The 25,337-nt window shown below is 33.6% G+C and overlaps 1 protein-coding gene across 30 annotated transcripts in view; it reads right to left on the bottom strand.

Moving 5' to 3' along the window:
- The window catches only part of SOX5 (SRY-box transcription factor 5), a 1,034,770-nt gene that overhangs the window by 298,160 nt on the left and 711,273 nt on the right, over window positions 1–25,337 (bottom strand). For all 30 annotated transcript variants that reach the window (XM_035258425.3, XM_078339089.1, XM_078339088.1 and 27 more), the window contains one exon: window positions 16,153–16,363. In XM_035258425.3, coding sequence (XP_035114316.1) covers window positions 16,153–16,363 — 211 coding nt within the window. The remainder of the gene's footprint in view (window positions 1–16,152; window positions 16,364–25,337) is intronic.

The following is a 25,337-nucleotide window of genomic DNA, read 5'->3' as shown; positions in this document are numbered from 1 at the left end:
AATTTTAAACAAGATCTTCTCCTAAGCCTCCAAAGCTGGTCATCCAAAAAATGAGAGCAAGGAGCACAATCTGGTATTCAAAATTTATCAACGTGTAAGATGGGCTATCTTAATCATCCAAAATGCTCAGGTCATATGCTCATCCTATTCTGCCCTTGCCTTGTCGCTCCCTCATGATGCTGGCCATATTTGTCCTCAACATCAAGAGTAGTTCAGACAGGCACACTGGGAGTCCTTGAGGTGTCAGAACGCTGGGAGCAGGTGGCAAAGGAAATTCTGAGTGAGCTCTCCACTGACTCTAGTGCTGTCTGTGCCTTTCCCATAAGCAACTCCTATTTAAGAAAAAAGACCAAGCATCCACTAGAACCAACCCAAGCAGGCCTATTTAATTAGGGCAAATGCTTGATATCCACTTCTTCATGTTAAACATACAGCCACACAGGCCTAGGAGGTCTGATTAATTTTAATATGCACGGTCCTGACAAGTGCCTCAAGGGTAACTGAGTGAAAAACACACATGCAGGCACAGACACACAAAATCCTCCTGCTAGTCTGACAAATCCATCTCAGAAAAATGCTATGTATGCTGCCCAGATTAGAGTGTTACTATTCAGCAAAGGCCTGGACCTTTAATATGAGGGAAAAGCGGCCTCAGAAACAGGTGGCTGGCTCTTCACTCTTGGATAAATGATATCCCCAAAAGCTGTGGTACATAAGCAACAAGAGGGGCTGGCACATTCTCCTCATGTTTATTTGTAAATTTAGAGTCTGGGTCAATGGATCTTCTTTAAGTGATTTATGCATTGAAACAGAAAGTTTAGAACTGCTAGTTTTAGTGAAGGACAAGAAAACAGGCACACTATTTATCTGAGGGATTTAGAAGGTACTAGAAATGTTTGGGTAAAGAGAGATTTGGAATGACTTGTATAGTCCTGTTAGTGGAAAAACTAATGTATGAGCAGGAATCAAATAGAATTCTGTTTATATTAGTTCAAATAGCGAAGAATGATGGCTTAATTATTAAGAGAAGATGAAGATAATGAAGGCTATAATCTTAAATATCATTGCATTTTATTAGCCAAAGTACAAGCTCTAGTTAAGAAAAATAGAAGCTCTGTGGGACAAATGATTTTCTTATACAGACAACTCTGGATCTCTGCTCCAGGACCTGCTATATAAAAAGTTCACCAAGGGCAATCTCTGAGCCTTTATGAACCAAGCTAGAGGTGTTTCAGGAAAATATAAATTAATTTCCTGTAACACTAATGAAATAAGCAATAGCAGAATAAACTTCTATGATGGATACCACTTGAAAAGGAAATGACAGTGAACAAGTTTCACTTTAGTGTTGAAAAATTACCAGGCTTCAAACTCAGCTAACTCAGTGCTAAAGTTAAAACACTTATTCCTGAAGAAATAGGCTCTACAGCATTTGAGGGTGTCTTCTTGTCCTGACCTTTAAAAAATAAACTCTTTTCTTTATCATCATTTTATGAGTGTCGATTTCCATACAGTGGAGCTTTTGAAAAGGGTGCCTGGAGGTTAGACTCTAGCTTGCTCAACAAGAAGAGAGACATTTTTCAGTGACAGACTGCATAGATGAACACATAGCCACAATGCATTAGGAGTAGCCTCCAACAGCAGCGGGAGTGTGAGGAACAAAACTTAAAAGGGCTCAATTGAAAAGTACCCTTGTTTGTCCTTCAGTGGAACAGCACTTACAAAGCCTCTTCAACATGTACTTTGTCAAAAGGACAGTGAGTAACTAAACAAAAGCAACTCAGACCTCTGCCAATTAAAGTATCTTTAGGCTTTTCCCCTGATCCGTTCACTTATATTTTTCCCACCTCATCAAATGTGATTTTAAAACAAGAGAGAATTTCAAAGTACCCTCTTCCTTGCCCAATTAATGGAATGCTTTGGGATTTTGAACTTAGGCAAGCCGATCTCCATAATTTCCCCATAAAAATGGTAATTAAAAAGTTGGTAAGATTAAGGAGTAAATCTGAATTTCTAGTTTAACTTGCCTGTTAATGTAATATGGTTCTGTTTAATTTCTAAAGGGCTGCTCAACAACAGACATTTAAATGATAAGAACAAGCATGGTGATTTATAATGTAAACTCAAACATCAAGCACAGAATGCCTGTAGGGATGTTCACAAGGCCACATATCATGCACCAGGGGCCTGTCTTTTCCACAGAATAATTACATGTCGTTCTGTAGCACACCACAGATGAAAATATACTGCTAATAATGCCTTCTTTAGCACCCAGAAATCAGGGAAATAAACTTTATATCTGTTTAGAGAATTTAATGATTCTATAGTCAAAACATTTGTAATAAAAATTAAAAGAACATTAACATAATTTCTGTAAAAATTACAAGTATCATAGAAGGTGTAATCGACTAAACTGAATTATTTTTGTGACAGATGCAAATATCAAAAAGATAAATTATACAATAATATGGACTTTTTTCAAGTTTTAAAAGGATAAACAATGAACAATGTATAAACATCTAGGAATAAACATAAAACTGTCCAATCCATTCTCACAAATGGTACAGGTTGGATTAAGTGCATATTTTAGAGTGTTTGCCTCCAAGAATTTGAATTGCATTGCACAGTGCAAGAAAGAGAGGGAGGAGTAGGGGGAATATGAATGAAAACCCTGGTATTTCCTTTACCCAACAATGGTCTACAGTCTATAGATGATCCTGAGGGTGAAGGCTTGAAGTCTGCCACCCCACATATCTTTTGAAACTCATTCCATTATTTTCATTTGTTCTCAGAAGAGAATTATTTTTTAAAAGTCCATACTAAAGGCAATGAACTGTTTCATGCAAAGTAACACTAAGTTTGGTAGTAAGTTCTGCCTCTAGGGTCTTGAAATATTAAACTGTGAGCAAAGATTTTCGGAAGAAGTTCAGGGGAAAGTTCTAGTGGCTTAAATAATGATAAAGTCTACTTCTAGTAGAAACAAAAATTTCACAAATAAATGCAGTTTCTCACACACAAGGAGCACACTCATCATGGCAAAACAATTTTGGAGGTGTGGGCGTCATGCTCAGAAGGAAGAACACTGACAGATACAGATGCTAAATAAAACCAAGCATATGTGGAATCTGAAAGGGGAACCACACACACACATGCACACACACACACACACACACACGTGCACATGCGCACACTCAGGGAAGAGATCATCAAATGTCTTTAAGTGTATTTGCTAGATGTTTAAACATAAGACATAGTGCACAAAGCATCAGCATGAAGATGAGGCTGTCACAGCACAAAATGAAAAGAAAAAAAGTAAAGTGGATGGGGGGGAATCAACCACATAAGAGAAAGCTAAATCTTAGAAACTGTGAAAATGTGGGCTTCAATTATATTTGTCTTCAGCTCATATTTACATTTACTTTGGAAATAGAAGTAACAGAAATCCACAAATCCAATGTTAAAACTCTCCCTCCTGGTTACACATTGTTTACAAGTTTCAATTTAATCCTTATCAATTTAGAAATTTTTTTCGAAGTTATTGTTCATTCAGGCAACTGCCTAACCACATATTTAGTTGGGGAAATGTATATAAATAAACATCAAAGTAACTACCTGTCCTAGGATTTCTATGACTGTTGATTTGTTATTGTTTTTGTTTCTGACTACCTAGCCTAAATTTCCAGATTTCTGCAGCTCAGAGTCCCAGTTTTTTAGTACATAAATGTATGTTGGGAAAGGAGCATATTTTAAGTATATAATATTAAAATTGTGTAAAGGAGAATTACATTGAAATATATAATGTTTCTGGTATACCTAAAGTAACAATGTTTCAAGGTAGCCAGGGTGAAATAATGACAATAACTGGTCCAATTCCAAGTTGTTTATAATTTACAAAGTACTTTGATGTACATTACTTCATTTGTATCCTTCAACAATCCTCTGATAAAAGTAGGGCAGTTAGCATTGCCAACAGAGGTCAGATATTTATTACATTAATAATTATTACAGCAAATTAAAGGCATGTACATATAATTTTTTATAATTTAATCTATAAGGTAGATGCTCACTTTTAGGCAAAAAAAACCCCTTACTTAAAATTAAAATTTGCATTTCTTGCAAATGATGCAAAATTCAAGAACCAAAATAGATAAAATTATACTCCCAAATTTTGCTAAATATCTATAAATTATCCCCTCAAAATTGATCAGAGACTAAACTACATATATGTTAAATTATTATCACTTAGTAATCAGTGGCAGATTCATGACTGACACTCAAACACTGAATACTAACATTCTAATTACTCTTTATACATTGTGGATTCATTTGAAAGCCAGAGAAAAGTTGTGGATTATCTCCCCCAAAACGTACAAATACATATATTTTCCTCATTTTGCAAACAATTTCCAGGATTTATAAAGCCTCTGAAGAAACTCATGAATCCTGATTTTGGAAATTCTGCTACCTCTTAGGGAAGCTGTTAGACACGTTGGAAGACTAGAAGGAACAGCAAAGGCGTTCAAAGGAACGTTACTTTTCTTTCACCATACCCCCTAAGAAGAACGGGTAGGAGAGGTTGCGGAGGGCAAGATCCAATAATAAGATTGCCCCAATCTAGAGCCCATTATGAGAAATACAAACTGTCTCCCATACCAGCTTTATTTACCTAGAAAAGGGTGCTTGTCTCCATTATGTTGAAACACTATTAAAGAACAAGTTATAGCTTTAAATTCTGGAAAATTTTTCAAAAATCAAGCCAATTCATTTCTCACTTTACTTATAGCAACTGAAGAGAATTATCTATGGCCATTAATCCATGGATAATGTTACCATATCTTCTTAGAGAAATATGCAATATTAGAGTCATTTCAAAGATTAATGTAAACATAAAGTTTTCATTTATGTAAAAAACACTTCATCTGTGTATTTTAGTTTTGTATCCTGGGTATTAAAATATCTTGCTTTATGACCGAGGACAATATTTTAACTCCTAAGACACAGAAAGAATGGAAATAAATGATCTTAAAATCTAATAAGGATAGGGATATGTCTATGAGAAGAAGGTTGGAGAAGACGGAATGAATGAGTGAAAAAGGTGAGGCAGAAGAAGAGTGTTAGTAGGATATATTTAAAAAGAGAAAGGGAGAATTTGATTACAAAGACAAATGACACCTACTCAGTTTGCAGGGGAGAGTTAGCAAGGCTACAAAATGTCATTTAGTAGGTTGACCGTCATCCACAGTTAAGACAAACAAGATCCTCCAATGTGCCAAGTGCATTATTAGGAAGTGAAGCACATAGGAATCAATAACATTTTATTTAGACAACCATATGCTATTGTAGATGACAGAATGTAAATAAACAATAATAATGTGGTAAGAACTATATACATCAGTTAGTATTAGCAGTGTAGACTGACTCAAATTCTGACAAGGTTGTTTGAGGAAAGCATCGAGTCTTAAAACGTAAATAAAAATTTATCAGGTAGATAAAACGGGAAACAACATTTAAGACAGTGGAACGGCATATAAAACAGCACAGTAGTATTAAAAACAGAGACTGTTGAGAGAACTACATGTAGTTTGATAAGACTGTATGAGAACGTGTACTTCAAAGAGTGGTGGAAAATAAGGTTAAGGGGGGAAAATAGGGTTGAGTCAAATTACATATGGTTTTGTAGTCAATGCTAAGGAGTTTTTAGAGGATAGTACTTTTGTTCTAATTCAAGTTCTTCCATATAATAACATGAGCAAATCAGTAAGCCTCATTTGCTCATTTTTAAGATAAGAAATTATACTAATTTAAGAGTTTTGGAGGATTAAGTAAAAGAGCCCACATAGCATCTGGCAGGAGAGCCGGGATTTGTTAATGTCTCTCCTCTACTTTACCCAAGGCAGCAAGAGGGCAACACCGAGGTAGTAGAAACATGCTTTCAACAAATATTTTAAATATTTGGTAAGTACGCTTCCCTCAAAGGTAAGGAGTTTAACACTGTAGGAAAAACTGAAAAATAAAAGGAAGAGTTTATTTGAGTAAGGATAACAATGGAGGCAGGTAAAAAAGTAAAAATAGCACATGTATACAACTCCTAGTATTTTAGGCTTGGGGAAAAGAAGAAGAGAGTTGTAGATAGAAGGGATGGAAATCAATGAAAAGTGAGCTGTGTTTGTTGTAGTAGGAGGAGGAAGAAACTTCACTGTGTGTATAAGCTGACATGGCCATTTTGAAGAGATGCTGAAAGTGACATAGACATAAATATATAAAGATTAAAATAAGTAGTCAGTTAAAATTTTGTATCTTAAGGATTCTATTTTAATTGAGATTTCTAAGGTTCTTATAATGGTAAAAATTCTTTTAACATGAACTGTAATTAGCCTAAGGTTTGAATGAAAATCAAGTTTAAATCAGACGTTTCAATTTAACTGCTGATCTACGTTTATGACCACTCCTGGATACCTGGAAGTTGAGAACACAGGACAGTCAAGGATCCTCATCTACCTTTACTTACTTGCAAAATTAAGATGGTTGGGTGCCTTTGATTTGTTCAAATTTAATGAAATGGTCTTTAAAACTAAGATGGTAACACTATTTCTAAAATTTTTTTAAAAAGTGAGGAAAGAATATCTAAATGTATGATGGAACTGAAAGGGAAAACAGGAACCTGGACCCATAAGTCATGGACTGGATTCTTGCTTTAGATTTAACATCAACTGCTGTGTGGTCTCAGGCACATACATCTCTATCTTGGTCTCTCTCTTTCTAAAATGGAAATGGAGGCCTAAAATGTATATATATTTCACTCGAATTCTTAAATCCTATTATTCCACCATTGTTTTGCTCTCAGACATTTTTCTAAAACAAGTTTTTTATTAAGGTAGCCTCCAAGGCATTCTTTTTGAGCAGTAAAAACTGAGTTAATTTCCCATTTAAAATTTTCAGGAAAATTGATCACTATTGAGGCATAAGAAACTTACTTTAGTAGGAAATTATTAATCATTACTATTATTCAATATTATACTATTAAATATTTAAACTTTAGATACACATGTGTTAAAGGGTAACAGTCAATGATTATTTGGCAAAATCCTTCATTGGAAGGAACAGCATTAAGTATTGGTTAAGGGCATAGATTCTAGTCTAAGGTTAACTTTAGGTTGAAAAGTGATCCTGACTTGATTACTTTAAAACATATTTAATTATCAGTTTCCTCATCGGGAAATGGAGATAAGAGGAATCAGGATATTGAGATCATGTGAATGGTACTCCCTAAAACTAGAATGGCTATACATGGGAGCCAGGGTTATAAGGGTTTCATAAAGATTTAAAAAAGTATTCATATAAATTACTTAACATTGTAGTTAACACATAATATACACTTAATACATGGTAAGAATTTATATATTTATATATAGCAATTTATATATTTTACGTATTTTCCTTTAATACATCATTATTTATTCAATGTCTGGATACAGGAATTATAGAAATTATGTGTCACATATTGTCATATTAAATTTCATTCTTAACTGTTAGGTTTAATAACTGAAGACTAACCGGTAGACCATAGTTAATACAAAATATGATGTAACTATGTTACATAGACCAAATATTTAAAACCATGAATATGCTATGCACTTTAGCATTCCATGTCAGTTAAAGTGACACTGGAGAAATAAGAATAAATAAGAATCAGAGCATTTTGTATAATGACAGGGAAAATTTCGTATAGAAGAAAAAGATGCAAACAAAATATATCAAGATATTATTCTCCTATTTATAAGTTGTAAAATATTTTAATTAATCACTTGAAAGATAGGCTGGCTAAAATTAAAGAGAGCTGTCTTTTCTTTAACCCATATGCAAATCTAATTTTCTTTGTAACCATTTCACCTCAATGGCCTCCTTTTGTATGGCACACTATTCTAACTTCTGAATTTGTGTTAGTTTGCTGTTGGCAGGGGTATGGTCGGAAATAATACGGACTTTCTATTGAAATCTGCTTCCCCCGCCCATGAAAGAAAGCAGACATGAATATGACACCCTCATAATGATTTAGCTGGGGCTTAATGAAATTTTCATCACAACCTGCTGTTCATTTTAATGGCCTTTGAAAAACAATGGAAAAAATAGCTTGAGGGAAGAAAAGATTTTTCTGTGGCTTGTATTTGTGAGCTTAACATTTAGTTACATTCGTTTTATCTTTGCTTCCCTCATCACCATGATGTTGTTCTCATCACAGAGCTAAGACAGTATTTTGTAGTTTTCAGAGTATAAGTTTTTTTAGTTATTTTTTAAAATTCACTCCAAAGTATTTTATTTTTTCTGATACTATGGTGCATCACAGAGCTTTGGAATATTTCCACTGAATATAGTGTCATTGTCCTGATGCTAAGATGATGTAAGGTTTTGGTGACTATTCTCAGGTCAAACCATATCCTTAGATTAATGAAGTCTTTAAAGTGAAGGTAGCTTTCCAATTATTGGAAGAGTTGCATATGTTTCCATAACATATATATACACATATACATATGCACCATTTTTTTCTTTGTAATTAAAAAAAAACCAGAAAATTATGTCAAAGTTCTCCTATTCTTTTTATGACACATTTTTGCTTTGTTACTTTTTTTTTTTTTTTGGTGATTAAGATCATTGCCTTACTCAAATACAGAAATTACTCCTTAATGCATTTCTCCCATCATTGCAGTTATTAAATAAACATTCTTGTCATAGCGAATTATCAATAAAAGTGAGTCTATTTATAGCTCTGTGTGTTCAAAGTACATGTCAAACAATTTTGTGGATGTAAACATAAATGCATCTTAGTGGTTCTATGCTTACATTAAAATTACCTTTGTGAAACTAACACTTTTAGATGACTGCTTTGTGCAATTTGTATTCCAATCTTTCATAAATACTACCTCTGTATTTTCTGTTTGTCTTTATTTTATTTACCAAGTCACTCCTCAGCTCAGCTTTTAATATATTTGTAGAGGCGAAAGTACACAATGCACATTGCTGTAGGAAATGAAATAATAAAAACCTCTTGCCCAGGTATAACAGTGAGGTTTCTTTGTGTCTACCCTTCCTGCTATGGATGGTCTTGATATATTTTGTTTGCATCTTTTTCTTCTATCCGAAATTTTCCCTGTCATTATACAAAATGCTCTGATTCTTATTTATTCTTATTTCTCCAGTGTCACTTTAACTGACATGGAATGCTAAAGTGCATAGCATATTCATGGTTTTAAATATTTGGTCTATGTAACATAGTTACATTATATTTTGTAATAACTATGGTCTATCGGTTGGTCTCCAGTTATTAAACCTAACAGTCAAGACAATATGTGACACATAATTTCTATAATTCCTGTATCCAGACATTGAATAAATAATGATGTATTAAAGGAAAATATGTAAAATATATACATTGCTATATATAAATATATTCTTACCATGTATTAAGTGTATATTGTGTTAACTACAATGTTAAGTAATTTTACTAATACTTCTTTTTACCTGAGTTGTTCTTATTAGATATGACACTTATTTAATTCACAGTTCACAGTTTTGTTTTGTTTTGTTTTGTTTTGTTTTGTTTTGTTTTGTTTTGAGATGAGTGTTGCTTTGTTGCCCAGGCTAGAGTGCAGTGGCAGGATATCAGCTTACTACAACTTCTGCCTCCTGCCAGGTTCAAGCAGTTCTCCTACCTTAGCCTCCGGAGCAGCTGGGTTTACAGGTGTGCCCCACCACACCCAGCTATTTTTTCTTTTTTTTGTATTTTCAGTAGATACAGGGTTTTACTCTGTTGGCCAGGCCGGTCTCAAACTCCTGACCTGAGGTGATCCACCTGCCTCAGCCTCCCAAAAGACTGGAATTACAAGAGTGAACTACTGTGCCCAGACCCCAGTAAATCTTAATGTCTCCTGCTAAGAAAATTAGGTGGGGAGGTGTCTCTCTCTTGCCCTCTTTCCTGTTGGGACATATTCACTGGGTGTGGCCTGTCATACACTTTCAAATGAAAAGTCTATGTATACACTCACAAGTCAACTAAATTGGGGGAATACCAAGGCCATATACCAAATTTCCACGGAGAACATCATCTAAAGCTAAACCCCCAAAAGCTACTTTTAAAATACAACATATAATACCACAAAACTGGTTCTTGCTAGACCTTAGTCCTGAACTCTGAAGGCATCATAAATGAAAACTAATAGTTAACATGTGAGAGAACACTTTCTAATTCATTCTATGAAGTCAACGTTAACAACCAAAACCAGATAAAGACCTTACATAAAAGGAAAGCTATAGACTAGTATCTCTCACAAACATAGATGTAAAAATCCTCAACAAAATATTAACTGGTCAAATCCAACAATATATAAAAATAACTATAATCCATAACCTAGTGGGATTTATTCCAAGTTTGCAAGCCTGGTTCAACATTTGAAAACCATATCACATCAATAGTCTAATGAAAAAAACATAACCATACATCAATCAATAGATGCATAAGAAATATCTGACAAATTCTAAAAATTATTTATAATGAAAACTCTCAGCAGACTAGGAATAGAGTTGGGACTTCTCAACTTGGTAAAATCACACTGCCAAGTGTGTACCTATGTAACAATCTTGCATGTTCTACACATGTACCCCAAAACGTAAAATGCAATTAAAAAAAAAGGTTGAAGGGGCCACATTTATGTGGTTCCTCTTAAAAAAAAAAATTTACAAATCTCCCACAGCTAACATCATACTTAATGGTGAGAATTAGATGCTTTCCCCCTCATAATTAAGAACAAGGCAAGGATGTCCCTCTTACTACTCAACATTGTGCTGGAACTCTTAGCTAATACAAGAAGAAAAGGAAGTATGTATCTTTAAAAGGAATAAATAAAACTGTCTTTGTTTGCAGATGACATGATTGTGTATGTAGAAGATTTCAAGGAATCTGTAAAAACTAAAAGAGCTAAGAGCAAGTCCTGAAAGTCCAAAGGATGCAAGGGTAATATACTACAGTCAATTTCCCATATATCAGCAACAATTGAAATATAAAGTTAAAAAGACATTAGAGGGAGTTGAACAATGAGAACTCATGGACACAGGGAGGGGAACATCACACACTGGGGCCTGTGGCGGGAGGCAAGGGGATGGAGAGCATTAGGAGAAGTACGTAATGTAGATGATGGGTTGATGGGTGCAGCAAACTACCGTGGCATATGTATACCTTTATAACAAACCTGCACATTATGCACATGTACCCCAGAACTTAAAGTAGGATAAAAATAAAAATAAAAATATTGAAAAGATTAAAAAATTTTAAAAATACTATAATTTATATTTACATTTAAGTTTTTACACCAAAAAATAGTAGTACAAATGTAACAAAGTATGTTTAAGATCTGTATGAGGAAACTATGAAACTCAACAGGAATCAATGAAGATCTTCATAAATAGGGAGATATTTGTGTTCATGAATATGAAAACTTGTTATTTTAAAGGAGTCAGTTCTTCCCAACATTATCTACAGGTGTAACACAACCCTAATACAATCCAAGTAGTTATTTTGTGGATATCAACAAAGTGATTCTAAAGTCTCTAAGAAAAGGCAGTAGACCCAGGACACCAACACAATATTGAAGAAAAAGAAGAAAGTTGGAGGGCTAACACTATCCAACTTCAAGACTTATTATCAAGATACAGTAATCAAGACAGCATGTTACTGGCAAGAAAACAGACCAACTGATCAATGGAACAAAATACAGAAAGCAGAAATAGATCCACCCAAATACATTCAATTGATCTTTGGCAAGGAAAAAGGCAAGTTAATGGAGAAACAATGGTCTTTTTAACAAATGGTCTTGGAATAATTGGACTTCTATATGCAAACAAAAAATGAATGAAGGCAGTCACAGAACTACTTTTTATAAAATTTAAATCAAAAGGGATCATAGACCTAAACTGTAAAATGAAAAACTATATAACTTTAAGAAGACAAGATAGGAGAAAATCTAAGTGACCCTCGATTATATGATGATTGCTTACAGACATCAAAAGCATAATCCATGCAAAAAGTTAATTCAATTTCATTAAAATTAAAATGTTTATTCCTCAAAAACCATGTTAAGACAATGCAAACACAAGCCATAGACTGGTAGAAAATATTTGCAAATCATATTACTGACAGAGTTTGTATTCAAAATATACTAAGAACTCTAAAAACTCATTGTTAAGAAAATGATGCAGTTAATAAATCAACAAAAGATCTAAACAGACACCTCATCAAAGGGATAGAAACATACAGAAAGATACTGAACACTGCTTAAAATTAGAACAAATTAAATAAATGAGATACCACTTCACATCTATTTGAATGAATAAAATAAAATAAACTGACAATATCAAATTCTGATGAGAATGTGAAACAGTAGAAACTTACATTCATTCCTGGTGGGAATACAAAATCTTATAGCCACTTTGGAAGATAGTACGCCAGTTTCTTACAAGGCTAAAACATAATCCTCTCATAAATTCCAGCATTCACATTCCTAGGTATTTCCCCAGTTGGGTTGAAATATAAACATAGAAATATTTATAAATATATACATATGTAGGTTAGTATACATACATATATTTTCATTGCTCTGTCAACTTAGAACCCTAAAAGAAATGATACCTCTGAAGTAAGGAGTATACCTAGCATTTAGATCTTGCATTCTAATATCATTCTCCAGTAAAAGGAGCCAGAGGTTCTTGGAGGTATGGATGATTCTAGCACTGGAGCAAGAAATGTACAAAATGAGCCCTCAGTATCTTACAGTGTCAGAAAGAAAAGTGCTAAACTAATAATAATCATCATTATCACAACCACAATGGTGGTATGTAAAATGATACCCAAAATATAAAATAAATATTTGTGAGTCCATACTGATGTAAAAAATGATTAAATGAAATAATAAATGGTAGAGAAGAGATAAATCTCCCATGTAGAAAATTCCAAATAAATTATGTAGATACTGCAGCTCTAGTAACATAACTTCCTATTCCTTAAGTGTGGCTTGCACAGAGCTCCTCCCTTCCAAAGGGTATGGTGTAGAAAACGGACAGAGAGCAAGTTTACTGTGGAGAAACTTGCAAAACACTACTTCAGCCAATGATCAAGGTCAATGCCAACATTCTTAATTACAAAGAAAGTATGTAACTGTTATGAGGTGACAAAGATGATATTTTACTTCTGTGGTCTTCCTCACAAAACTCCAAAACTCATTTGACTGAGACAAACATCAGACAAATTCCAATAGAGAGACATCCTGTAATATATCTGAAGAGTGAGTACTCCTCAAAACTCTGAAGGTCATCAAAAACAAGACATTCTGAGAAGCTGTCACAGTCAAAAGGAGCGTAAGAAGACATGACAAGTATGTATAATGTGTTACCCTTGATGGTATCTCAAAACAGAAAAAGCACACTTGGTAAAACTAATGAAGTTTAAATAAACTCTGGACTTTAGTTAATAATAACATATCAATGTTGGTTCATTATTTTAACAAATATGCCATACTAATGTAACGTGTTAATAAGAGAGGAGACTGTGTATATGGATGGAATACATGGGAACTCTGTACTATCTGCTTAATTTTTCCATAAATCTAAAACTGTTTTTTTTTAAATAAAGTGAATGTATGAATTACAAAGGTTAATAATGGCCATACTGTAGACTATTTGGCAATCATTTTTTAAAATTTATTTAAGGATTTTTTGAGACAGTCTTGCTCTGTCGCCCAGGCAGGAGTATGGTGGCCCAATCCTGGCTCACTGCTCCTCCTCCCAGGTTCAAGCAATGTCCTTCCTTGACTTCCTGAGTAGCTTAGACCACAGGCACGTTCTACCACACCTGGGTAATTTTTGTGTTTTTAGTAAAGATGGGTTTTCACCATGTTGGCCAGGCTGGTATTGAACTCCTGACCTCAGGTGATCCACCCACTTTGGCCTTCCAAAGTGCTGGGATAACAGGCTTGAGCCACTGTGCAGGCCTTGGCAGTCATTTCTTTTCAAAGTATATTACTTGGCAGAAGACACACTCATACTATAATTCTAAGCAAAAAAAGTAGCACAATATTTTAAAAGTACAGATACTCCTAGATTTATAATAGTGTTATATCATTACACCTATTGTTAGTTGAAAATATCATTAAGTCAAAAACGCACTTAATTCAGCTAACTTACTAAACATCATAACTTAGCCTTGCCTCCCTTAAATGCGCTCAGAACACAGGTTGTTAGCCCACCATGGGGCAAAATCATCTGGCAACACAATATACTGTAGAGTATAGTTGTTACCCTCTTGATCACGTGGCTGATTGGGAGCTATGGCTCCATGCCACTACCCAGCAATGAGAGTATCCTACTGCATACAGGAAATGATTAAAATTCAGAATTTGAAGTATGGTTTGACTGTGCATGTAGTGCTTTTGCACCATCTTAAAGTAGAAAATCCTAGTGGATCCATTGTAAGTTGGGAACCGTTTGCATAAAGCTAATCATAAAAAATTAGCAGAATATAATAAAAATCAAGATTAAAAAACACATCCTAAGGTTAAGAATCCTATTAACCTCATATTAACATTATAAGGAAAAAAATAAAAATCACCTGCAGCTAGGACTTCATGCAAAAAATTACAGTGCAACCAGGTCTATGAAACGATCAAAAATATCAAAAAAATTCAGATAAGGTATCCCATTTTCTCATCTCTAACTTTCTAACTCTTTCAAAGAAGAATAAACTATTTTTTAAAGTTTAGCATATTTCACAAGTATTCTAAACTCAGTTTCTGAAGCAGTATAAAAAGAAATTAATTTAGCATTATTGCTATTTCACACAGGAATAGCTATGACTTCAGGTGATTTTTATTTCCTTCCTTATAATATTTTATGTTTTTAAAATAATTATTATAAAACTGTATTATGTTTAATATTAGAAAAAAATCCATTAAAAAAAAATAAGGTTGTCTGGGTTCCCCTCAACTCTCCAGTTTTATCTCCATGAGAATGGGAGAGCATGTAACAAAGTATCCAAAGTCTTTGGGTGACAAGAATATCTCTAAAATTCTTTCCAATTCTCAGATCATGAGAACTGCATAAATTTTAACCAAAATCCAGGTCCCCAGCTATGAATATGGTAAGGACTCAGAAATATTTAATTCTCACACGACTGTCAAATATATAGGTTAACATACATTTTGTGTCAGATATCCTCATAATTTACCAGTGTCCAAGCAGACTAGAAATGAGCCCAACTTATTGTTACACAGTACACATGCAGTGTGTTTTTGCTATACAGTATGTGTGCACAACATTGTTTGCTTGTTTGAAATTTTCATCTGATTGAAACAGGAGGTATGTTCTTGCGTGCAATATGGCACCCATGCTTAGGATGGACAGAGGGTTAAATAGCAGTTAGTAAGCATGTATAACCTAAAGGATGATTGTCAATTATGCCTAAGTTTGTACAATTTGCATCAGTTATTTTATTGGTTTATTTGCTTTAATTTTAAGATTAGTCCATGTCCATATCATCTGAAGGCTCCTATCAGTAACTATTAAAGAGACTTACAGAATGAAATCTTAAAAGACTTTTTGGAAGTTGAAAAAATAGGAAGTTAAACATACCTAAAAGTTAAAGAATCACTAATTTGTAAATATATAAATTTGGGACTATCTAAGAAACGGACCTAACTATCAAGGTAGGATAAGATGTATTAACATGCAAAGGTTACAAAATGTAGTAAAATTCTACATTGGTCCTCAGGGAAAAAAAAAATAAATAAATAAAGAGAAACAAACTAGACTGCAGATATTTGGCAAGTAGGTGACTATTCCCAGCTCCACTGCCACACTCGATTCCTGAATCTTTTTCACTCAACTACTTTACTCAGATGTGAAAATAATATCACAACATACATAAATGACTTAAAAAACTGAGACAGGCTTAAGTGTTTCTGAAAAATTATATGATCTATCTTCATAGCAATAGGTTTCCATTTTGTCCAACCTAACTTTAAAAAAGGAAATGAAAAAACGAAGTAGGAAGTTAAAATCAAAGTATGAAAATCAGGACACAGCACCAACTTTGTTTTCTTTTCCAGCCTTTACCTTCCGGCTCGTTTTTGATGAGCTCTTCCATTTTCCTCTGCTTCAAGGTGTCAACAACATCAGCTAAACTGCCTTTGCGCCGTTCAGGAGTTCCCAGGGCTGTACTAGACAAGGACTCGCCACTCTGTCGCCCACCTTCTTCTGCCTTCTGAGGTGAGGTAGATGAGTTGTGTGGGGCAAATGAAGACATAACTTTATTGCCATCAACTTCCTGAAAGAAAAAGGAAAAGGACAAATGATGGCTTAATATTCAGTAACTTAAAGAAACTTGGTTATATGGCTTAATCAGCTGAAAGATTAAAAAGTGAAATTTCACTCTGCAAGAGCCAAAGAAACCAAGAAATTTCAAAGAAGAATAAATTAACTTTGTATGCTAGTTCTAGAGTAAGTCAAAGATCTATTCAAAGGAGAAACCAAACTATGGAGATTCTCTCTTCTAAACTGAGTATAAATGAAAATAAAGTCTTATACAAAGCCTACATTATGAGATTTATTTTCTTGCTTTTGTTTGACATTCAGATTTTCCTATAGATAGTAAAAGTAGGGATCATTTGTGTTAAACTTCTTCATGACTTTGTAATATTTAAACAAATAACATTTCACAAAATTTATTTTCATTTTTAGTAGCTGCCTCTTCTTGATAATACTCTAATTAATGTTTTAGTTTTCCACCTGCCTCTCATACTTTTAAGAAAGCATCCATCACACAGGTTATCTGGCATCAGACAAGAATATTTCAAGTTTATTTTTGCCTAAGCTGAAGAAATTTTCAATTTTATTTGTTTCATGAAGCACAGTTTCTGCCAATACTCTTTGTTATTTTGTATTTTAATCCTCATTTACCCAATAAAATAAAGTTTGCTGTGGTTTTTCTTCCTCATAATCATGTGGGTATGTGAATGAGTATAATTTATTGTATGATTCTAAAATATAAATATCTTTTTATATTATTTTGTCATCATTTTCTCACAATTTCTAGCACAACTCTGGTAATTTGTATATTGGGGGAATATTTTGTATAAAAGATACTAAGTTAATTTTTTAGAAATTGTTAGGAGTGATAATGAAATAATAAAGAAAAATTAATTTTACTGCTTAAAGATTTTCCTTGTATACTGTCTCACTTACATAATCCTTTACTTCTCAGAAAACAGATATCTTAAACATAAAGCTGTATCTTAAGATCTTTGAGTCTCACCCTAAAAATATTTAATTCTACAACATTAAAAGATTGCATTAAAATATATTTGAGTGTGTGCCTATTTAATATTCAGAATATTAGATTATACCTGTTTGCAAATTTCTTCTCTACCAATTTAAGACACATTAATACAATCTGTTGACTTCCAAAAAATAACAAATCACACTGATTGATATTCAATGTTTTTAAGGTTAATGCTAATATTTTTGACTAGCTTAAAAATATGTTAACATACTTGGTTTAAAAACCATCAGTGTAATTTTAAAAAATAGATTAAAAATAGAGATGTCAACACAAACATAATCTGTTAATATGATTTTTTTTGTTAACAGTATTAGTGACTATAGGGACAACAGGCTATGTTACAAACATCAGTTTGTTGCATGTGGCTGAAGCATGTGGGGAAAGCAAAAAAAAAATTATGTGCACAACAGAATCTTCCAAATTATAATTCTAAATCTCAAATGGCTTTTATTTCTTAAAAACATTACAGATTATGCCTCTGACTAGCACTATGCCTTGAGTGAATATTTTTCAGACAGTGTAGCTTATATTACACTTGGATTTAGAAATCAGTGTATAAAATGTAACAATTATAAGCTCCTGCAGATGAAGTGAAGGAGATATACTTCTGAAATTATTAAAACCCACATATATACACAAACACATAAACACACACATATACACATCCCCTAAAAAGAGCAATCATGAATTCATTCAGTAAATTAATAGGAATGTTTTTATGAATGACCCATAACACACTTTAGCTTAGTTTCATGTGCAAACCAGAATATTGGGAAATACCTGTATGCATTTTCCATACAACATCTTTCTTCTCATTTCTTTCCAGGACCAAAAGTAGAAACATCCCAATGTCAGCTGCACTTTGAACATTTCTCTATCTGTACTCTACTTTCACATTGTATGATGCCAAACTTTAGAAACAGTAATTGGGCAGCTGACCTTTAATTGCCATAATTGTAAATTACAATATAATCAAGTCTACTGAAATATCAAAAAAACAAAAAATTCCAGATAAGGTATCCCATCCCATTTTGTTTGTCACTAACTTTCTTTTCTTTTCTTGTTTTTTGAGACAGAGTCTTGCTCTGTCAAGCAGGCAGGAGTGCAATGGTGCCATCTCAGCTCACAGCAACCTCCACCTCCTGGGTTCAAGAGATTCTCTTGCCTCAGCCTCCTGAGTAGCTGGGATTACAGGCACATGCCACCACGCCCAGCTAATTTTTGTATTTTTAGTAGAAATGGGGTTTTCACCATGTTGGTGAGCCTGGTCTCAAACTCCTGACCTTGCAATCTGCCCTTCTTAGCCTCCCAAAATGCTGAGATTACAGGAGAGAGCCAACACGCCTGGCTGAGTCTCTAACTTTCTATACCTTTCACAGAGAAAGAAAATATGTTTTAAAGTTTAGTATATTTCACAAGAATTCTAAACTCAGGTGCTGCAGCAGTATAAAAATAAATTAATTAAACATTATTTCTATTTCACACAGGAATATTTATCTTATCACTGTTTCACCTGCCTGATTACTTTTCAGCCTCTGGCACTGTTAATCTCCTTAACAGTTTTATGTAGTTAACAGCTGTTTCAGTGTGGGACTCCATTGTTCATTTGCATGGTGAATAGCTTGTTAAGGAGTGCTGGCACAGTCTTCAGTCAAGGAAATCCTATCATTTTCAGAGTTCCTTCCCTGGGATTGCATTTGTTATACATGAAGTAATGATTCCATGTTTCACTTCATTTTGCTGGCAGGTGAAATCAAGAGAACCAGCTAACATAGGCATAATGGTCCAACCAGAAATATGCATTTAATCAAATTTTGTGAATTCTAAGGACATACCAGTACTTTGCAAACAAGTTTCCAGAACTGTGATATATGACCTCTAAAGTCTAATCATAAAAAAAGGTTTCTTTCAGAATAAAGTTAATCATCTTCCTTTGTTATTTTTGAACAAGCTTTGCTTAATCTTACCCCTTTTGTTATCTTTGCAACCAATAGAAAGAGTCTGCCTAACATATCTATCTTCATTAAAATATCTTTTTAAAACTGAATTCTTAATTCATTTTAAAGATAGAATATTGCAATGAATGCACTGAAAAAATATTTCAACCTTAATATTTAAATTCTACTTTATATAATGTGCTAATTAAGAAGAATCTTAACACATTTAAAAAAGAAGAGATATATGAAATAACCAGATACATGTGTTTCTTTCATTATTCAAATGACATTTCATCCTTGACTTCTGGCCTCAAGAAACATATTATCATGCTTACTTCTTGGCCTTATAAACTGAAATTAAGTTCATTCAGAGTAGTTAGAAACATTACATTTAATATTCAATTTATTAGTAATTGATAAGTATGATAGTGAATATTTATTAAATACTTTGTGTTAGGCGATGCTTGAAGTGCTTTACATGTATTAACTTTTTTTTTTTTTTTTGAGACGGAGTGTCGCTCTTGTTACCCAGGCTGGAGAGCAATGGCGCGATCTCGGCTCACCGTAACCTCCGCCTCCTGGGTTCAGGCAATTCTCCTGCCTCAGCCTTCTGAGTAGCTGGGATTACAGGCATGCGCCACCAGGCCCAGCTAATTTTTTGTATTTTTAGTAGAGATGGGGTTTCACCATGTTTAGTAGAGATGGGGTTTCACTCGATCTCTTGACCTCGTGATCCACCCGCCTCGGCCTCCCAAAGTGCTGGGATTACAGGCTTGAGCCACCGGGCCCAGCCACATGTATTAACTTAATCCTCATGGCAAGCCTAACTATAATTTCCATTTCATAGCTGGATAAATTGAGGCACAGAGACTGAAGCACAGTATATGCTCAAGGTCACATGACTACCAAAAGGAAGAGTGAAAAATCAGCCCCAACCTATTGGGCTCCAGAGCCCTCATTCTTAACTATAGTCATCTTATAACTCTTTCATCTATTTCTGTATCTATCCAATGTTATGAGTGAACAAGACATCTGTCTTCTTAATAAGTATGAAAATGAGAGGTTTCCACGTAATATGTTCAACTCCTAAATAAAGCAAATGAGATATAAGCATTCAAATTAATTAAATCAACCATATTCTTGACTCTGCCCATCCAAATACCTACTTGCTTGTGTCATATTCTTTAAAATAAGATTAAATAACTATTTAAACCAAATATATAGATTTATATTTCTATATATTTCTTTATATTTCTGATTATATGACTAATCAGAGTAATGGTACTCAGTAGTTTATGTTTTTGTAACTATCTTTATAATATTTGTGAGCATCTCTATATCTTTTCTAGTAAAATTAAGTTTCGAACTTAGAAAAAAACTAGTACAGAAGATCTGGACTATCATCAACTAGTTCTCGTTAATGCACGTTCAGTAATTTAAGTATTGCACAGAGCACAGAGACAGAATAAAATGAAATACAGATACACAGAGAAGGTACTTTGGTGCTCAACAAGTTTTGACATAGTCATGTTCTTCTTCCAGCAATGGGTTGTGATTTATAAAATATCACCAGGATGGCCAGGCCTGGTGGCTCACACATGTAATCTTAGCACTTCGGGAGGCTGAGGCCAGCAGATATGAGGTCGATATCGAGACCATCCTGGCCAATAAGGTGAAGCTCTGTCTCTACTAAAAATACAAAAATTAGCTGGGCATGGTGGCGTGCACCTGTATTCCCAGCTACTAGGGAGGCTGAGTCAGGAGAATACTTTCAACCTGGGAGGCAGAGGTTGTAGTGAGCCAAGATTCAAGATGGCGCCACTGCACTCCAGCCTGGGCAACAGAGTGAGACTCTGTCTCAAAAAACAAAAAAAATCACCAGGACAAGGTAAAACAAAACTTCAAAAAGACTATAATATTTGGTTATTCCTTAAATTCCATCAAAAGAGGATAAAAAACATTATAACAAATGTTGAAATAAAATTTCACTACTTGTAATCTATTCCGTCTAATTAGGAGGTACCGAACTGAATTTAGTTATAGAAAAAAAATGCAATATTGTCTAAAGAGCTCTTTCAATTATGTTTCAAGTTATCTTGATTAACATAATTTTTCATAAAATGCCTGCATGAAACCCTAAACCACACTTACTCCTTTGGGACTTCTGATCCCTTGATGATAGTTATAAATGCTACTTTAAACACATATGCACATGCCTAAACACACAGACACACACACACACTCATGCATTTCCACACACAATTTCACATAGTTTTACCGAGTTCATTTTCTATGTTCATAGTTCCAGTTCTGAACCTCCTCCAGGAAATTCACTATGAACTCTTATGGACTATGGATTCCAGGTTAAGGAAGCTCTGACCTAAATGTATACCTTCCCCGAAAAATAATATAAACTCAGCAATATATATGATTAGGTGATTTTAAACCACCAGTTACTTGCAAAAAAACCAAAAAACAAAAACCTCAAACTAAAGCTTGTCTTGACAGATTTTACCAAGATAAAAGTTTAAGGTATATATGTTTATATCTTAAAATTTTACCGCTCTGAAGATAAGCATTTAGAAAGAGATACATATTTTAGTTATTCTTTAAGGAGTTACAAATACAGCTATTGTTGTTTTCTTATTCTGCAATCACCCTGTAGTAATATGCACAGAAATCTGAAATGCAAGACAGAAATAATTGCCAGCTTTAATAAATGAATGTTGCAATGTTGACAGCAAGCCATATCCGTTCGATTTTCCAATATTAATATTCCTAAAACTGAGATGTATATATGAAAGCGATACACTAAGGCAAAACTACGTTTAAAAAACTCAAGAGAGAACACTAAGAGTTTTTCTTTGGTTAAGATTATCAAATTAAGTACACTGGGAACAAGGTATGATCAGTTCCCAATACATACAGTATAAAAGCACTTACAGACAGGCTTCTGAAGAGTGACTGTTATACTAATGATATGGATCAAGTCATCCAATTTAAAGTCTTTCCTTTTGTCTAATACTTAGGTCCAGTATTTTGAAAAATGAAAAATAACGGAGGTACTTTTGTTTGGGCTATTTCAATAGTTCACCTACAGAGGGAGAGAGCTTATCACAAGTGGTCATCCTTCTATATTTCAAAAAGCCACTGATAATACCTTTGTAAAAGTTAGAGATCAGCACCTATAACATCAGGAATCTTTAGTGCCTAAACAGCTACAAGATACACTAGTTATGATTACAGATTTTAGATGGGTGGGCCTTGACTCTGTCTTGGGATGGGGTCAGGAAGCCACATATTTGCATTTTTAAAGTTCTCTATAGAAGTATGATGATCAGAGGCTAGGCTTGTATGTACTGGCCTAATCTAGACTGCTTACAAGCAAGATAAAAGCCATGCCAATTTTCAAAAAATGCTTATATTATATACACTTAATATTTTTATATTATTGAAATTCTCTGAAAATTAGTATTCTGAATTCTTAAAAACATTCATGAGAATATCAAAAATGGGTAGAAATTCTAAAATACTTAAATAGGCATCTGCATCTATTTCTCTCTATGATCTACAGAAAGCTCTAATTTCTGGAACTGATGAATTCTAATTTTTTCTAACTTTTGAAGAACATTGAACAAACCTTACAAATTAATGTGTCTTTAATGCAGACATAGCACACTCTTGGGAAGACGGATTATTCTAGACACAAATAGTCTTCATCAAGTTCAGGTAAAAAGATTACCATTTTATAAAAATGGCCCCATTATATTTCAAACATATAATCCAGCCCATATTTCAAACATTTCTTAAGTATTTTGGGACAGTGCAAACAGAAGTGAGAACTCTTTAATGTTTTTTTTCAAAGCCTAAAAATATAGACTCTTTTAAAGATTGCTATTCAACAAGATGGAAATTTAGCAGAAGTCTAACTTGGTTCGCATTTCTTTGCCAAGCATTGAGATGAAATGTTAGTTTAGGCTTAGATTTAATTACTAATTAGGAAACTAAATAAATATTTAAAAATGTGTTTTTTAAAAAATGCATTCAAACGGTACTAAACAACCATAAAGGATGATAGCATAGTGACAGGTGATTTTTATAAACATGATTCAAAAACAATGGTGCTCAAAAGAATATCATTGGCATCATCGGGGAACACTTTAGACATTTTTCTCAGACCTCACCCCAGACTTCCTGAATCAGATGTTCAGGAGGTGGAGCCCAACAAAATCTGATTTAACAAGCCTTCCATGTGAGACTAAAGTTTGAGAACTACTGTCATAGACAAACTGTTAAGAGTTAAAGACAGAAAAAGAGGCAGAGGAGGTAAGCGGGGAATGATTAAAAACTGCAGTGGGGAAGAAAGACATCATTAAAGTAATGGGACAAGAATTTGAGAAGAGTGAGAAAAAGTAATATGTTCCAGGGAGGAAAGGAAGGGTAGTGGGGATGGAGGAAAGTCAGCAAACTTGCAAAAAAAAAAAAAAAAAAAAAAAAAAAATACAGAAAACACACAATGTAGAAGAAGAATGACTTTGAATTTTTTAATATCATTTTGGCATTTGTTGAAACGAGCATATGTTTTCTGATGTCCTACTAACTATATAGATTAGTAAATTTAAGGTTTATCTCAAAATTGAATTGTGAAAATAGATTGTTTTTAGACATGTACCAATATTTAGTATAAATTTATTAATAGTTTTATCTCATTTACAATATAAAAATACTATATTTTGTTTTATAATCACTATCATATTTACCATCCAATTTAATTCTGGTGAATAAAACTGAAAGTTAAGGGCAAATTTTCTGATTATCAATAAGAGATGGTGTAAATAGAGAACAATTTTAAAAATATCTTTATTTTCATATAGATGCTGCATGGGCTAAAGTGTCTACCGTGTTTTTTTTTTTCCAAATGCTTCTTCAGAGTATTTGAAAATATTCTTCAGAATCACATTTGCTAATAATGTCAGAACTGCTGCATTCAAGAATAAAATGTATGTTTCCATGTGCTCTCAAAACCTCTTAATAAGCAAAAGTGGCATTTAGAAAATTGCTAATACATTAACTAATAGAACCTGTAAAAACAAAGAACATTTTGTGCTGTGACAGCCTCATTATCTTCCTGCTGATGCTTTGTACGCTGCCTTATGTTTAAATATCTAGCAAATACACTTTAAGACATTTCATGGTCTCTTCCCTGAGTGAGCAAAGACCACCATAAGATGTGTCTAAACAAAAGTTAGACTACACATCAAAACATTTCCTTTTAATATTTACAATCAAGTTAACATTTATTGTAACTAGCCACTGATTAGATATAATTTTTCTGTCATTCTCCTAAATCTCTAGAACCTTCTTATTGTCGTTTTTAGTAAACTCGACTACATATCTATTCACTCTATGCATCTGAAGGAAGAAATAAGGCATAGGAATTTCTCAAATTTTCATCTGTACTCTGTACCAAAATTTGTCACAGAGTTGCTTAAATACAGGAAACTGGGGAAATTACTTATTTTTATTCCACATAGCAATAAAAGCAGTTTTTTACACAGAGCATACAATAAGTAAAGAAGCTAAATGTTTGCTAGCACTGCTTATAATTGGAAACAAGCTATGAATTCAATAGTAAGTAAAATAGAAGGTGGTGCCCCCATACAGTAAAATATACTGGCAGCAAAGTGGTATAAAGCAGTTATTAAGAAACTGGAGGCAGAAGTCAGAATGTTTGAGTCAAGCACAGGCTCTATCATTTATAATCTGTATTGTACAGTTACATATAATTGTATAATCTAAACTCTCTAAACATGCTTCCTCATCTAGAAAACGGGATAAGTGATAATTAATTCATATATAATTGATCGCCAAAATTCAACAGTAATGAAAACAAGCATTATAAAAAGGAAATATTTCATTTACTCTATTTTCTCTTTCATTTATTTAATAAAATGTTTTGAATGCTAACTTGCAAGGCAGCATAAAGATGAGTTAAGCACAGGGAATCTGAAGCCAAATAGCTT

This window comes from Callithrix jacchus, chromosome 9 (assembly GCF_049354715.1).
Source record: "Callithrix jacchus isolate 240 chromosome 9, calJac240_pri, whole genome shotgun sequence".
Taxonomy (NCBI): domain Eukaryota; kingdom Metazoa; phylum Chordata; class Mammalia; order Primates; family Cebidae; genus Callithrix; species Callithrix jacchus.
The sequence above is the reverse complement of the archived record's forward strand: the minus strand, read 5'-3'. Positions and strand labels throughout refer to the sequence as shown.